Consider the following 17,985-nt stretch of genomic DNA (forward strand, 5'->3'; position numbering starts at 1 on the left):
CTTTAACCCAAAGGGAAAACAAGTTCTATAATTTCCATCTTTCCTAACTGTTTAAATTCTTTAACCGTTTTTCTTTGCAGTATTTTTCAATAAAAATACATCTCACCCCGGGCCGGCTCCGTGGCTTAGCGGTTAAGTGCGCGCGCTCTGATACTGGCGGCCCGGGTTCGGATTCCGGGCACGCCCCAAGGCACCACTTCTCTGTCCAACCCGAGGCCGAGTCCCACGTACAGCAACTAGAAGGATGTGAACCTATGACATACAACTATCTACTGGGGCTTTGGGAGGAAAAAAATGAATAAAAATACATCTCACCCCACTTTAACATTTTTCAATGTACATTAATTCTATTAATTTGTCTTTTTTTAAAAAAAAAAACCTCTTCTCATCCAGATAGAACAAGTCAATTCTAAAAGCTGTTTTTTTACAACAGACTCTAAACCGTTAGTGGTACATGTATACTAGCATGAAATAAAACTTAAGAGACGTTTGTTGGGTCTAAAAATTCCTTTTAGCAAAATACTAATAAAACATTTACCATTTGGGGGGGAACATATTCAATAGAATGTTTTCTTTTTGAATGAAGAAATTCACTTATTTCTGCTTAAGAGTAGGTTCAACTCAAATGATTTTATTTATTTGAAACTTTTAAAACACTGAAGTTGAACAGAGGACGGGAAGCAGAATGAAAGAATCTTTTAAGCATGGACGGTACCTTCCCTCTTGCCAGATGCTCTGCAGGAAGTGTCAGCTACTGCTTTAGTGCTCCAGTATGTCCACTTCTCTCCACGTCATTTAGAGGGCTTTCTTCCTTCTGCCGGAGGAAGGATCTTCTTTTGTAGCATTTTGACCGAGTAGTGCTTTCAGTATTTGCAAGTGTAGATGTACAAAAGCTTTTCCTCCTCTTCCCAGGTAAAGGAGAACTGGCAGCAAAGCCCTCACTGTTTTCTCTACCTGATGTGGAGGGCGGCGTACACGGTTTCTGTCTGAAGGACACACTTTCAAATCCTCTGCTATCAACTGTACATATTGTTCTCCTTTTGGTTCTCTGAGAAGTGCAGGAGATGGAAGGAAATGGAAGTGAAATCCACACAAGCCCTTCATTTTCCACATCCTTCTGGAGCCTTGTGCTGCGTCTTACTTTTGTTTCACTATTTGTTCTCTGAAAGGTTTGCTCTATGGAGTTAGATAAATCTTTATACAGTTCAGAATTTCCTAAACTAATTTCTGCAGAGCTGCTCATACTGCAGGACGCTTTGTGACTTCCATTTTTTTCCAAATGTAAACTTTGACCATCAGAATAATACATGGAGTGTCTTCTCTGTTTCCTTGCTCTACAATTCACACCACTGCTTTCTGCGGAGTTTCTTCCCAAATCCTCACTTTGATTTTTACTTTCTTTTGTAATGTCAATTAAGACATCTTCTGAACAATCACATTCTTTTTGTAAGTCAGACATTAAATGCTTGGTCTGCAGTTTTCCTTCCGTAGCTACTAAGAAATCATCTGGTTTTTCACACTTTATGTTTATATCTTCTAAAATTTTAAATATTCGAAAAGGGTTTTCCACATTTTGACCAGAAGCAGAAAATTCTTGGGACTGCAGGATAAAATCAGGCTTTGGATTATCTGATACAATGGGTTTTTCAGTCACAGAAGCATAAGAAACATGACTATTTCCATTCTCAGTCCCAGTTTTTCGTTCATTTTGACTTTCCAACTTTATTTCTGCTTTTGAAATATTTTTATTGTCATTAATTTCTGGAGTATTTATATCTGAATCTTGATCAAAAGTAGCATTAACAAGCAATGAAGAACTTTTTATGTAAGAGCTGCAGAATTCAGATACATGGTACTTATTAAAGCGTTGATTCATCTGGAAATCTTCTGGGTTCTGAAGCAAGAGAGTCTTTCTTTTAGCAAGCTTCACTTCTTCAAGTTCACCATTTGAGTTGAAATCATCTATGGGCATGTAAATAAGGTTAAATCTAATTAAAAAGCAGCAATGGAAATAAATTTTAACAAATCAAACAGGTGCCATCTTGTGTTCTGTGCTTTAAACTTTCAAAACTTACAAGACCTACAAATGCTGCACTGCACTTGCCCTCATCCGTCCTTGTCCTCTCTTTCAGTTCTTCCCCAACCCACAGGTTAAGAAAATATGTATTTAATGCATGAATTAATAAAGCACATAACCTCAGACCATGAAAATGAGAACTGTATCCTAAATTGCTTCCTCTATTCTAATGTACTTTCCACACTACAAAGTCAGTGAGCATGAGGCAGCCATGTTTCCCATTTCCCTAAAAATGAATTACTGAAAATGGGCAACATCATGCTTCTGAAAGTTTTCTATCAACGTTTCCCCTGAAATAGTGGAGACAAAACTTGGAATTCTGGGAGATTTAAGGACTTAGATAAAAGGGTACTTCCTGAAGACACTCAGGTCTTAGGCCTTATGTTAAAAAATTAATATAAACCGTACTGTATTCTCAAATAAAGCCATGTTTGTTTCAATATTCTAAAAATCTCCCCCTTCCACCTCAATCTCTGACAAATTCATTAGAAGATACGCGAGTGTAGCCTATCGTGTGTTTTGGGCCACATCACAGGTGAAAAAGTATCACGAAGGTTTTTAGAATTGGTACGAGAGAGTGCCTAAATGAATTCAGGCTCTATGAGTTCTAAATCTGAGTTCTGTTAGAGGTCATCTGTCTTGTTATCTCAGATAAAGTTTTTAATTGGCCAAAAGAGTATAAAAATGTTTTAAACAAAATAAAAACTGGAAGATATACAAAGCATAAGCTGAGCCAAAAATTTAAAAAACAATGTTTCAATTTGAAAAGGTATTATCCACGATTTGGGTACTGAAAATCATATCATGTACAGCTAGAGATTAACATAGGGCAGGGTTGGTCCACCCACCACCAACCAACTATACGTCAGTCAGGCTTTTTATACAACTTTAAAAATTGATATTTATGTATTTTCCATGAAACTAAGATACTAGGAAAGGAAGGTAGGGGAGAGGGATGGAGGGAGGAAAAAAAGACAAAGATGGAGAGGAGGGAAACTGCTTTAAACTCTTGTAGCAGATATTACCGTGGCTTATATAGATAAAGAATGATTCAGGTATTTTTAAAAAGAAATTCTCTAATGAGATGCAAGATGGAAAATACACACTAACACTTATCGTTTCAACATCTTTGGAAAAACTCCTGTTAGGAACTGGGGAGATAATGAAAATAAGACTTAGTTTCCAGTCTCAAGGGGACTGCAATTTGCAGGGGAAGGAGGTGGACAGATCATTATAAACCAGGTGGTGAAGGTGTAATTTGAACAAAGAATTTTCCTGGAAAGGCAGCCAGCACAGCTAAACCTGAAAGGATAAGCAGCCTTGAGCACTGGGCCAGATTCAAACGAAGGGGGGTGGCTGAGCCCCTGCCCCAAGACGACCCACAGGAAAAGGCTGGGGTGGGAGAGCACTGTCCCTACTGGTGCCCAGGGGCTGCAGGAGCGTGTGCACGACTATAAGGTGGAGGTATGTTTGCTTAAACTTTGGTGTTTTCCTGAGGTTAAGAAGTGGGCGGAAGCCAAGAGTCTACAGTGACATGTACCATATTCATTGGTACATGAATCTATTGTAAATAGATACAGCATATTGCAAATAGAATGCAGGGTATAAATATTTAATGATTGACAAAGGCAGCTATTTTTTAAATGATTCTATACAAAATTGACATACTCATTATTTTTAGCATGATTTAGTCAATTTAAAACTCAGGCATCACAAACCAGATACAACTTCAATCCAATTTTTTTCTAACCATAATGTCAACCAACTTAATCTTCACTTTTAAACAAAATTATCAAGGTAATCAAGTTCAGTTTATAAATGTTATTTCTAGAAGATGCTCAGTAGTGCCAAATCTACCGAAACATCACAGGGCAAGGCTTTTTTAATTGCTGTCCCTAATTCATAGAAGATACATCTACTACTGAGCCATCAGCTTGTTCCCTTTTAATGATGGACTACAGCAGCATATAGAATTCATTTTACTTTAACAAAATGCTTTAAAAAGCAAAAAGGAACAGCATGAAAGAAAATTATTTCCCCTAAAACTATATGTAATATCTTGTGTCTGAGTTTCTCTGCGGGGAGAATCCAGAGCATCCAACAGATTCTGAAAAGGGTCTAGGTGACCTAAAAGTTACCTCCTTAACTAAAAATTCTCATGGTAATCTGAGAAAGTTATTTTTTATTTAGGTCCTCTTTACATAGTAAATGGGGAAGAAGGAAAAAAAGTGAAATTGCAACAAAGAGGGTGAAGAGAAGAGATACAATGTAAACAAGAGGAAGGACAGGATACCTCGGCACATCCTCCGGACGCTTGGACCCGAAGGCGTCATCTCAGAGACCTCCGGCAGCTCTAGAATAGGACTTAGGAGCGGCTTCTTAGAAGCAATCTCTCTTTCCCCATATAAAGACTTCTGAACACTTTTCTTTCCCTTTCCTTTCTTCTTTCTGCAACTTTTTAAAACCTGAGAAAATGTGTTAAAACACTGTAATTGAGAAAGATACAGCACACCAAGTATGATTTTGAGCCTTCAACTAATTTTTACAGAAAACCTTAAAACCAGTTATTTCATTTAAAATTTTAGAATTTGACTCAGGGGCAGGGGGCTAGGTAGCTTACACAGTCAAAATATGAAGCAGAACTCAATTTACAAATTGTAGCTAACGTTCTTATTTCCACAAAGCATTTGCCAAAATAAGTTCTAGACAAGTGAAAAATAGATTAGATGTTGTAGAGCTGGACAGACTTCAGACGCGAGATATCTGTAACTAGGATGCAGTTAGGATGACTCAGGATCAGCCTAGAATGAGTCATCTGCCGGAAGCTATGTGGGACTGTTTTCTGTTAACAGACCTAGATGAAGAAACAACAGGTGTGTATGTAAAATTTGAAGATAACACAAAACTAGCTGAGCTGCTTCAAATAAGAGATGATTTAATCAAGATTAAAATGAATAGGTCAAGGGGTCAGTCCAGTGGCATAGTGGTTAAGTTCAAGGGCTCTGCTTTGGTGGCCCGGGGTTCACTGGTTTGGATCCCAGGTTTGGACCTATGCACCACGCATCAGGCCATGCTGTGGTGGTGTCCCACATACGAAATAGAGAAAGATGGGCACAGATGCTAGCTCAGGGACAATCTTCCTCAGCAAAAAGAGGAAGACTGGCAATGGATGTTAGCTTAGGGCCAATCTTCCTCACCAAAAAACAAAACAAAACAAAAAAGAATAGGTCAAAATAAGATGGATTTTAATAAGCACAAATAGAAAATGAGGGACAAAAGTTTGGTAACAATTGATGGAAAATAGGTGGGTTTCTATAAAAATTAAAGCTGCTTTAATAATATCTTGAATGCAGTATTAAATTCTTTAATACCTGGAATGCAGTATTCTATTACTGCCACATCAGCAACTGAGAACTAACGTTCTATGTTAAAAAAAAAAAAGTGTCATATGGTAAAGACTTGAGAGAAACTCAAAAACTATACTGAAATAATAGACTGTTAAGGAGCAAAAAGAATGAAATACATTCCATGTGATAATACGGGAGAGAATCAGACTTTAGGTCAACATAAGGAACACATTTTTAACAATTAATGCTTCCAGAAAATGCAATTCATTCAAATATTTATTAAGAACCTGCTCTGTGCAAGTCATAACTCGCTAGGTATGAGACAAAAACAGACAGGGTGTGGTCTTTGGGGAGCTCAACAGCCTATCGGCAAGTAACTGTGATACACGCATACCCTGACAGACTCTACACGGACTGAGAAGACGGGTACCTGGCCTACAGGAGGTTTTCAAGACAGTCTCCACAGAAAATGTCATGTCTAAGTCAAATCTTAAACAAGTGAGAATTGTTTCGGCTGATTATGGGAGTGGTGCAGAAGGGCTTTTCAAAGAGAAGGGCATACGCAACAGCTCTAGTGAGGCAGCACAGCACAGAGAAAGAGCTGTAAGTAGCGGTGTATAGTTGGTGGACCCACGGAGAAGTGGCAGAAGCAGCCAACAAAGCAAGCAGGGCCTTGGCATGCAATGAGTATGAGCCTGAAAGCAACGAGGGCTCTCTGCATGGTGATTTAGGGAGTGATAACGTTTGGTTTTACATTCGACAATGATCATTTGGGTGACAGCAGAGAAACTAATGGTGTGAAAGAGTGGATGATATTCAAGAGTACAGAAATGGCACAGAACTGTATGTTCCTTGAGATATCTATAGATATCCTGTAAAAACAAAACAAAACATTCCATGGAAAAATAATTTTAGAACTGTACAAGATAAATGCTCCTCTTGGTGATTTACAACATACACTTAACATTAGACTCTCTGAGAAGTCTTCAGTATAAATAATCTCAATATACATTAGAAAAATGCTGGGTTAAATATTTTTTCATGAAACATTTTTTCATGGAACATCTGTTGACATTCTATGGAACAGCTGGGGAAATGACAGCTTGGTCAATGGAAGTGGGAGCCAAAAGAAAAATCTTCATTTGGGCTCCACAGATGAGTTGCAAAACAGAAACATTTGGCTTCTGCTGCCAGGTGCCTTTGGTTCAAATTCTGACTCGGTCACTTAACTGCTTTATAATCTTAGGCAAGTTACCTCAGCTCTTTGCGCCTCATTCCCCTCATCTGCAAAACAGGAATCACGGTAGCACACACCACAGAAAGCTGTGGTATTATATAAGGCAACATAACGTGAAATGGTTAAAATGGGGCTTGACTCCATAGTAAGAGCTGTGTGTTACCGTTCTTGCTCTTTTAAATTCCTTTCCTACTACCTTGAGAATTGATATGGGGAAGAATATTTTTAGTATCAAATTGTGCTCTTAGTATTACTGTGTGACATAAGCCCCACACGGTCAGTTAATACACTATGGTCAATGTAATCAGGTTCCAACCTCTAGAAGAGTCTCTGATTCACAGACAAGGAAAATCCTCTTTTAGCAGGATTTTGGAAATCTTTGTTTATATAAAATGTCTCCAGCACCTAAAACAGTGAGTGACTTCTCAACAAACACGAACGACTGAAAGAATGAATGAATGTAAAACTAGAAAGAAGCACAGTTAAACTTTATAAAATGTACTAAACATGATGAAAGACTAATATATTGTTTTTTCACAGTCATGTGCCAACAGAAGTATACCACCCAGAATGAAAAGAAAAGATTAAAGCACCTGTAGACTGTCATGGAAATAAATCTAACAGCGCTTCTCTTACCCATGAGAGGGTTTCATTTCAAAGGCTATAACCTTATAAAAATTTGAATTTACTCCAATACAAAAAAAGCCTTGCTTATACTGTAAGAAACAAAAGAAGCCTCATGTGATTGGAATCCTAGAGAAGCTGGGTGACCTGGAAACGGTTATGCTGCTTTATGACTTGATACAAAGGACAACTGAAGGTATTACCCTAAAGTGACTCCATTTACTCCAGAATCACCAACATTTCTTCTCATACGGTGAAGGAGGTCATGAAACAGGAGTAAACACTCATCTTTTGTTTTATTTCCACAATTAAGACTTACTTAAATTGTTTTCTGAGAGTAGCTTTAAAAATAATTCATGTACACAGCAACAAATCAAATTGTACAGGAAAGCTTATGAGAGAAAGCATATACTTCCCTACCCCTGTTTATTTATTTATTGGTTCCATTTTTTAGTTCTTGTAGCTAGCTCCATCTCTCAAAATAAGGGGCTCATATTGCTATAAACTTCTTATAATAAAAAACTTCAAACACTCCAAAGGCAGACAGAATAGTATACTGAACCCCATCTACCCATCATCTAGCTTCAAAAATTAGTAATATATAGAAATCATGATTCATTTATTATCTTCCCTCAGATTATCTTAAAGCAAATCCTGACATTAAATAATTTCATCTGAAAATCCTAGAGTATCTCTAAGAGATAAGGGCTTTTTTTTCCTTACAATAGAGTGAAATATTTTATTACCTGGCATTGTATTTTATTGTTGATTTTACAACGGAGATTTTTTCCTCCGGCTTTATGGAGATATAATTGACATATAACATGGGGTAAGTTTAACGTATACAACATAATGATTTGATATATGTATATACTGCAAAGTGATTACCTCTTTTTATAACAACTACAAGTACTACCCAGCAATAAAAGGAACTAACTATTGATACAGACAACAACCTAGACAAATCTCCAGAGAATTATGCTGAGTGAAAAAAGCCAGTCCCATAAGGTTACACAGTATGTGATTCCATTTACTTAACATTCTTAAAAAGACAAAATTAAAGAAATGGAGAACACATTAGTGGTTGCCAGAGGTTAAGGTGGGGGTAGGGGTGGGAAGTGGACGTAGCCCCAAAAGGGCAACAGGAGAAATCCTTGTGGCAGTGGAAACCTTCTGTATCTTGACTGTATACTGATATTGTATTACTGTATATTATACAATAGTTTTGCAAGATGTCACCACTGGGGAAAATGGGGTAGAGGGTACTTAGGATCTCTCTAACTCTTTTTACAACACTATGCGTTTCTACAATGATCTCAAAATAAAAAATTTAAAAACAAAAAACCATAATGACCGCAATTTTCCCTAATATTTCGTCAGAGTTCAAATTTCTCCAATTGGTCCATAAATGTCTTTTTACGATTATTCAAATCAAGATCCCAATAAGGTCTCCACATGATCCACTTTGTTGATAGATCTCTTTTCATCTATGGTTCCTTCTTTCTTCCTTTACCATTTATTTGGTGAATAAACGGAGGCATCTATCCTACAGAATTTGCCAAACTCTGGATTTGGTTGGCTGCAATCATGCTTGTCTTTGTTTTCCCCTGTCCCCTGTACTTTCTAAGAACTGGTCATTATTTCTAGGCTTGATCAGATACAGCTTTGACTTTTTTTTGGAAAGAGCATTTCATGGATGGTTGTAGACTTCCTTATTGCATTAGGAGGCCCATATTCTCTCCTTCTGTGACACTGATTGACCAGTGGGCTCAGGTGTTCAGTCTGATCCATCCATTATGCTTCCCCATCAGCCTTCTACCTAATATTCAAGTTTTCTTTTCTTTTCTTTTTTGTGAGGAAAATCAGCCCTGAGCTAACGTCCATGCTAATCCTCCTCTTTTTGCTGAGGAAGACTGGCTCTGAGCTAACATCTATTGCCAATCCTCCTCCTTTTTTTTTTCCCCGAAGCCCCAGCAGATAGTCGTATGTCATAGTTGCACATCCTTCTAGTTGCTGTATGTGGGAGGCGGCCTCAGCATGGCCGGAGAAGCGGTGCGTCGGTGCACGCCCGGGATCCAAATCTGGGCCGCCAGTAGCAGAGCGCGCACCTAACCGCTAAGCCACGGGGCCGGCCCTCAACAGTTTTCTTGAACACATCTTTTTACTTATTAGAAAAAAATCCTTCTATAAAAAACTTTGTCTCATCAACAATTTGTCTACCTGAAATAGAGCTCAAACTTTATTTTCCAGTTTTCAGAGAAATGAGTTGGTGCCCTAGACGGCTTCTAAGGTGACCTTTAAGTTTTGTTATTGCTGTTTTAATTATGATGAACTAAAGTACTTTTTCACATCTGATGCTTGTGTTTCAATCCACTGCAATCATTAGTTCTGACGGTCACATTGTCCCACACTTTGGTCAGTGGAGACCCCTCTGAGATGGTCTTGTGTCCTTTAACATGGCCCTAGTAGTTTCTTAAGCTTCCTTCCTTGCACACTGGTACCGCCTAGGCTCACTTTTTACATCTGCTGCTATAAATCTGAAAGCAGCCATTTCACTAAGGAACCCTGATCCCTTTTAGTTGGAAATGGCACTTAGAGACGGCAATCTGGGTACCAGGGATGCTCGCCGCTTCTAAGTCTTATTGGCTGAGCTAGAAAATTATTTAAAGGAAAAAACATAATGAGTTCATACTGACATTTCCAATTCAAATTTATTCTGACAAAGTTTGAATTTGATCTTACATTTTACTGTTTGTCTCATAGTGAAAAGTCTTGATTCCTAATGATAGTAAAAAAAAAAAAAAAAAAACCCTACTTATTTTCTTTATTCTAGGCTGAATTCCTCTATCAGTATGAGTGCTTCACACTGGTTAAGCCTTCTTTGCAGGTATGTTTGTGCTTAGGATATATCCCACCAGGATTTTTCAAATTCCTAGGTTTGAAAAAATTCTTTGTGAGGTTAAGCCACCAACTTGACATACAGTTAGATTAATTTGTTTCATTTTGTTTTCAATTTTTAGAGACTGTTCTCTTTTTCCTAAGTTTAATTTTGTGTCATAGTCATGTACAGTTGTGTGTCACTTAACAACAGGGACATGTTCTGAGAAACGCGTCAGGCGATTTCGTCGTTGTGGGAACATCATAGAGTGGCCTCGCACAGACCTATATGGTACAGCCTGCTACACACCTAGGCTGTATGGTACTCATCTTATGCGACTGCTGTTGTACGTGCGGTCTGTCGTTGACCTTGACCAAATCGTCATTATGTGGCACATGAGTATAAAACATTTACACAAAGTCAAAAGTAAAAAACACATTCAAGGAAGTCTAGCTTTCATTCCTTCCTACTCCCTACTCTGTCCCTTCTCCTTATAGATAGTCAGTTTTTATTTGTCTTTGGCTTATTCTCCCACTTTTTTTTTAATTAACAGATTTTGTATATGTGTGTGTATCTACAATATATACATACATATATTATTTTTTAATGTTCTCTACTTTCTTGGATAAAAGGTAATCTATTAGTTTGCCATATTAGCTGCCATAACAAAATACTACAGACGTGCTGGCTTAAACAATACTACTTTATTTTCTCACAACTCTGGAGGCTGGAAGTCCAACATCAAGGTCGGTAGGTTGGTCTCCTCTGAGGCCTCTCTCCTTGGTGTACAGATGGCTGCCCTTCTGCTGCCTTTCCACATGGTCTTCTCCCTGTGTATGCGCGCCCCTGCTGTCTCCTTTTATGTCCAAATTTCCTCTTATAAGGACACCAATCAGACTGGATTAGGGACGGTCCTAATGGCCTCAGTTTAACTTAAGCACTTTTTTTTTTTTTTTTGCTGGGGAAGATTAGCCCTGAGCTAACATCTGTGCCAATCTTCCTCTACTTCATATGTGGGTCACCACCCGTGGGTGACAAGTGGTGTAGGTCCGTGCCCAGGATCTGAACCTGAAAACCCAGGCTGCTGAAGCGGAACACACCAAACTTAACCACTATGCCACTAGGCTGGCCCCCTTAATCACTTCTTAAAAGGCCCTATCTCTAAATATAGTCCCATCCGGAGGGACCTGGGCTTAGGGCTTCAACATACAAATTCTGAGAGAACACAATTCATCCCATAAGAGGTAGCTTACCACATACATCATTTTACAACTTGTTTTTTCACTTAACAGTAAATATATCCTGGCATCATTCTATGCCAGTATTTGGAATTTTTCTTCACTATTTTCTACAGCTACAAAATACTCACTTTCTGACTACACCATTGTTTATTTAACCAGTCTCATGTTGACAGACAATTTGTTTTTACTCTTTTGCATTACAAAGAGTGCTGCAATAAACAACTTTGTACATATGCCTTTTTGTATTGTTGTCACTGGATATTTGTGATGGATTCCTAGAAATGGGATTGCTGGGTCAAAAGGTAAATGAATATTTAATTTGGTTTGATATTGCCAAACTGCCCTCCACAGAGATTTGCATTTCTAGGAAATGTACGAGCACGCCTGTTTATATCCTCCACCCTCATCAACTAAGCATGCTGTCAAACTTCTGAATTTTCACTTATCTAAAATGGTCAGAAATGGTATCCTGATGCACGTGAGAGTTCTAGTTCTCTTATTATGATGAGGAAGTCTGAAAATTTTTTCATATACTTAAGAGCCGTTTTCATTTCAATTTTGCAAACTTTTAAAAATATCTTTTGGAGATTTTTCTATAGCTGTTTCATTTTTTTACTCAATTTAGAAGCTCTTGAAATATTAGTGATATTAATCCTTTGTGTTTGATATGAATTGCAAATAGTTTTCTAAGTTTGCCCTTCATCTTTTAAATTTTCTATGGAGTTTTTTCCCCATGCATGCCATGTTGTGTGGGTCAAATGGAGTAAAATTTACCAATCTTTGACCTTACTGTTTCTGTTTTTTAAGTCACATTTTGGAAAATTTCTCCATTTCCAGAATATAAAGGAATTTACTTATGAATTCTAATGCTACATCCAAGTTAGCAATTTTATTTATGTTCAAATTTTTCCAGGTTTAATGAGGTATGATTGACAAATAAAAATTGTATAAAATTAGGTTGTACAATGTGATTTTTTTAACGGTGTACAACACAATTTAATATACATATACATTGTGCAATGATTATCACAATCAAGTTAATAAACACATCCATCACCTCACATAGTTATCAGTTACCATTCTGTGTGTGTGAGAAAACTTAAGATCTACTCTCTCACCAAGTTTTAAGTATCTAATATGGTACAGACCTCTACTGACTCCTGCCATGAAAGATGAGGCTATTGCTCACTTAAACTAAACCTTCCTCCTCCCGATGTTAGTTTTGGTTCTCCTATTGGTTACCATTGAATTTACATTTCTATTTCTTTTTAACAACTTTTTTTTTTTTTTTTTTGTGAGGAAGCTTGGCCACAAGCTAACATCCGTTGCCAATCCTCTTCTTTCTACTGAGGAAGATAGGCCCTCAGCTAACATCTGCGCCCATGTTCCTCTATTTTGTATATGGGACGCCTCCACAGCATGGCTTGATGAGTGGGGCGTAGTCCGTGCCCGGGATCCAAACCTGAGAACCCCAGGCCACTGAAGTGGAGCATATGAACTTAACCACTACGCCACCAGGCCAGACCTTTCACCAACTTTTAAAATATATCTTGAACTCCTAATTTGTAAGATGATAGTTATGATAACAGCCATTGTGCTTACTATGTCCAGGCACTGTTTTAAGCATTTAATATTCACAGTAAGCTTATAAAATAAGTACCATTACTACCTCCATTTTAAAACCAACAGAGGAGTCAAGAATCTGCCCCCCCATTCCACTGCTTGAAGTAGTCAAGCCAGGATCTAGAACCCAGGTTGCCTGGTTCTCGAGCTACTCTTCACCACTATACTGTTAGTGTCAATACCCTCACCTCCATCTTTTCTATCACATTTCACCTTCTGCTGTTAGCTACATTTAGATTGTCTTGCACAACAATCAAGTTGTTCAAGCTTTGCCCTTGTTTGAAAACACACAGCATTTACCTTACTATGACTGTGGAAACATTTTTCCCTGCTCTGCCAAGGACAGAGCTCACATTCCTTTCCTTTCCTCAGGTGCCCCCTGTAGATGTTTCTTAGCACTATAAAATATACTTTTCCTTACACTCCACTATTGCTTGAAGTCACACTGAAGTTTGCTTCATACCTGCTCCAAAACTTTGTATACAGACTTTTATTTGAAATGGTATATAATTATCTTTCTTTTTCTTCTTAAGTGGCACACCTTCCATTTCCTTAGTCACAGGTCTTTTTGCTTTTCCCTCCAGAGACCTGCTCCCTGGAGCACCCTTCCCTCTTGCTCAAATTTGGACTGGCTGCACTCCAGGGCTGGCTGAACAGCTACAATCAGAGACTTCCCTTGCACTGCTCTCTTGTATCATTAGATCCACTGGGTCCCGAATTCTCAAGCTTGCTTCTTCATTTTGCTGGAGTATCTCCTCCAGTAATATTCAAAGAAAAACTTTCAGAGTCCTTGAGTGTCTGATGTTCTTATTTTTTCTTTCACATTTAATTGAACTTGGCTGGGTCTAGAATAGTGGGCTGAAATTTAAGTTTCTTTCAAAGCTTTAACTGTCCTGTTGAATTATCTTTCAGCATTCAGACTGCCGTTAAACTTGACACCACTCTGACTGTTTCCTGGAAGGGAAAGTCCACTTTTCTTGTTATCCTTATTGTTCAACGTTATACTGACAGGTCCAGCTCCCAGCCTTTTCCCACTGCACTAGGCATTCAGTAGGCCCTTATAACTTAAAGACTCCTTTCTTCAGTTCTGGGAAATCCTCTCATTTTGATAATTTCTTCCACTCTACTTTCCTGTTCTGAGATTCCTATGAAATCTCCTAGATTGGTCTTCCATGTCTCTTATTACTGGTCTGTCTCTCTTTCGCTCTACCATCTGGGAGACTTTCCTTAATTTTATTTGCTAGTCCCACTACTAAATTTTATATTTTTGCAAATATTTTTCCTCTGCTCCTTTTTCAGAGCATCTTTCATTTTACGCAGACAATATTTTCTTAAATCTGAGTATATCAGAGTATTTATTTTTTTATAAAGTTTCCTCTCATTCCCTGAATAACCTTTCTCTTTTTCAACTTATTAGTATTAGTCTTTTATGCTCCTGGTTCTACTCAGTTGTCTGATTCTTATTTAAGAAAAGATTGGATAAACTGGTATGGGTTTCTTCTGCTTTCCAGCTCAGTCTCGTTCCTGCATGGAAATTCTACTAGGAACTCTGTGCCGGGCAGGGTGGGGCAGGGCAGAATGGGGAGTGTTGACTGCAGGCTTTGCTTTAGGGCAAGAGCTGGCTGTCAAGACTGGGGTACTTTCGCAATGCCAGAATGAGGGCTTTAACCTAGATGACAACATCTGCTCTGAGCTTCAGGGTGGGGCGTGGGGGTAGGGTGCCAATGGGTGCAAACTGTTTCACATATAGGACTTAAATCTCTCTGCTTTTCACTACCACTTGTCACTCTCATCATCCATTGTCCCTGCCAATACTGGGCCAGAGTCTCTTGAGACTCCCATAAGCAGCCTGGCTCCCAGCGCCTCTCTAGCTCCCTCCTAGCACATTCTGGGCTGTAAATCTTTCCACTTCTTTTATCTGTCAACAGGCTCCCATCTGCTTTGTCTTCCAGAAATTCATTGAAGGCTGTCATCTGTTGCTTAATAACCCTCCTCACTTCCTTCCTTTTCTCACTGCTATTCTAAGCCTATTCCTTCTAGTACATCAATTATTTTGATTCAATGGGGTCCTGGGAGGGGTTGGAGCAAAACTTAACACTCAACCCTTCTTGAACTTTCTGGCTATTGATTTTATATAAAGAAATAGGTGTACATTCTTTGTAACAGTGTTCTGTAAAGAGTATACATAAATAAAACCAATTTCTAACGTGATAATATAAATTGTATGTGTTTTTTTAAATTTAGGTGTATTTTTTTCAGTAAGGGGACCTTTCAAAGGAGTGAGTGGCCTAAAAATGGGATTGAACCAGGAAAATTTCCAGTTTCCTCTGGCTTTGCTGACTTGGGGATATTTGTGCCATTTTTAAACCAAGAGAGGCAATGGTTTTTGTTTCATGGAGCAGGAGGGAAGTTTACTGACTGTTTTGGGTGTCTGTGTGTTAGGGTGAAATGGATGTATTTAGTTTTGAAAATGCTGATTTTTGAGGTTCCTGTAGGATGGTTTTAAGAAAAGATGTCTAACAGGCAGGTGAACACACGTTTATAGATCAGGAAGATTTGGGAGTCAACAATCATGATGCATATAAATTCATCCAGAAAATAATCCACAAAGGGCAAAGAGTAGAACTCTAGGTAATACAAACATCTAAGAAAGGTGGAAGAAAATAAACCTTCAACAGAGACTGTAAAGGAGTGTTCTCAGTTATGCTGCTGAGATGGTGAGTAAGAACAAGACCTCCAAGGGTGTGCTGGGTTTCAGTTACTAAGTTTCCAAATACCTTGGAGAAATAAAGTGAAGTGGTGAAGTGGTGGAGAAAGGGACCAGATTTCAGATAACATCTGAAACCATGAATTTATAGTAGACCCTGTGTGAGTCTCTCCAGCAGCAATGTTAGATGGGACACGGGATAATGGTTAGACTGATCCAGAGATGAAGTGGAATGAAAGGGATGAAGAACTGAGATTACTGACAAGAGCTGCTGAAAACAGCTCACGCGGTTTAGGATGAACAAGGAAACAGGAAATTAAGGGATATCTGAAAGGTTTCGAGCAATGAGAGGGGCCACAAGATTACTAGAACTAGAAGAGGTACCTGAGTAAGGGAGTGAGCATGCTGACGGACAGGAGGCTGGGGTCAGAGAGTCAACATATAACCGTACATTATTAAAAGCGGGAAGGTTTTAGGTGCTAACAAGCTGTAGCGTATGGCAGAGGAAGGTCCAGATCATTGAAGTGGTGGGGGACCAGGAACTGGGTTAAGGTGCAAGATGGGCTATCCATAAACAGATGGTGAAGGCATCTGAGCCAGCATAGGCCTTGAAGTGTTAGGAAGACTGAGAGCTAGTTTCTAAATTCTTCCTTAAAAATGGGGGAGTGATCCAGCCACTGGCAGAAGCAAAGTCAAACAAGTGGCAGATGATGCACTCATCCTTGTCTAAGAAATTAGAGGATTTTCCAAATAGGGTGAGGTTAGATAGATTCAAAGATAAGAATCAATTTAACATTTGAGTGCGGACAATTTACTGTGCTGGATGTACATAACACAATGATGAAGATGCAAAAATGGCCCTTGAGTAATTAATAGTTGAACATATAATCTCTTATGGCCCTATCTATTCTATGATAAGATGACTTTAATACTCTTGGTCCAATGCTAAACAGAAAAAAATTTGTTTCCATGTTTTTCTAACCATACAACAAAGAAATGCACCACTTCTACTCTTCATTGTATCTTTAAACACACACTTACTTGATTCTTTTTAGGAAGTCCTCTGTCTGTGCGCTTGCTTCCCTGAGACTTCCTCCTATTTATTTTCTTTTCTTTACAAGGCTGAGCTTCTGTATTAAATAAGCTGCAAACACTCTCTTCTGCAAAACTAAGCAATTGCTATAAAGAAATTTAAAGTAGGGATCCATAAAACACAGCAGTTACATTTTAATGTATGTCTCTCACATTTACTTTCCTTCCCATGCTGCTTCTACCTTTTTATATCACATTTCCTCTTAATTTGCAAATTCCATTAGAAGTATTTTAACCAACTTAAACTCAAATGGGGGAAACAGTAATTACTAATCTCCGATCTATCAAACATAGACCCAGAAGCATATGCACTCTGCCCCATTATTTTAAGAAAGAAAAAAAAAAAAATTAAGAATTAATTGATTTATTCATTCATCAAATTTATTGAGCATCTACAATTTAGCCCCTAACTCCTGTTGGGTTATGAGCAAAAAACATCATGAACTGTTAGATTATCTAAGTTTGAATTCTGGGTTTATCATCCAACTATATCAGCTAAAACCCCTATAACAGTATACTATAGGTCTACACGCTATGATGCTATAGACAAAAATCCAGTTTTATCAAATTTAGTAAAAGAGCAAGACATGCATTCAATGGGAATTATGTTTATACCGAAAACAGTTGAAACCTGGTGTTAAAAAACAAAAAGAAAATATAGTTTTAAAAAAGGTTATATTTACGCCATTTTCTAGCTCTAAGTACATGCCACTCTTCTCCACTTTGCACCTCAATAAAATTCATAAAACCACATAGAGCTCAAACCAACTTTTCAAACTGATTACCTTCCACATTAACACAAACTCTGAAAGTATCTTGTTTCATTGGATTTTTCTTCTAACAGAATTAATTAAAATCAAACTGGGAAAAAACATCATTATCCTGGGTTACATGCCAGGTAGGATAAGGTATTAACTCTTAATGACATTGATCAAACCAAGATTTTACCCATAATCACTTGATCATGAAAACAGAAAAAACTACTGCAAGATTTAAAAACAAATACATAGTGCCAAATACAAACACTTACGCTTCTTCTGTTAGAGGTCCGTGTTATTCTACCAACTCCATGGGAGGATATTTTCTCGTGGTTCTTTGAAGAGCTAAAGGTATCAGTGCCTGATGACCAAGACACAAGCAAAATTAGGGTAGCTAACAA

General features: G+C 38.1%; 1 protein-coding gene across 8 annotated transcripts in view; it reads right to left on the reverse strand.

Moving 5' to 3' along the window:
* Positions 1-303: 303 nt before the first annotated feature.
* CDCA2 (cell division cycle associated 2) overlaps positions 304-17,985 on the reverse strand; it is a 49,042-nt gene continuing 31,360 nt past the window's right edge. For 7 of the 8 annotated variants that reach the window (XM_058550489.1, XM_058550493.1, XM_058550492.1 and 4 more), the window contains 4 exons: positions 17,857-17,945; positions 16,776-16,913; positions 4,371-4,542; positions 304-1,962 (listed from right to left, as the gene is read on the reverse strand). In XM_058550489.1, coding sequence (XP_058406472.1) covers positions 752-1,962; positions 4,371-4,542; positions 16,776-16,913; positions 17,857-17,945 — 1,610 coding nt within the window. In that variant the 3' untranslated portion in view covers positions 304-751. The remainder of the gene's footprint in view (positions 1,963-4,370; positions 4,543-16,775; positions 16,914-17,856; positions 17,946-17,985) is intronic. The other variant, XM_058550495.1, reaches the window with a different exon arrangement.

Source organism: Diceros bicornis, chromosome 11 (genome assembly GCF_020826845.1).
Source record: "Diceros bicornis minor isolate mBicDic1 chromosome 11, mDicBic1.mat.cur, whole genome shotgun sequence".
NCBI classification, from domain to species: domain Eukaryota; kingdom Metazoa; phylum Chordata; class Mammalia; order Perissodactyla; family Rhinocerotidae; genus Diceros; species Diceros bicornis.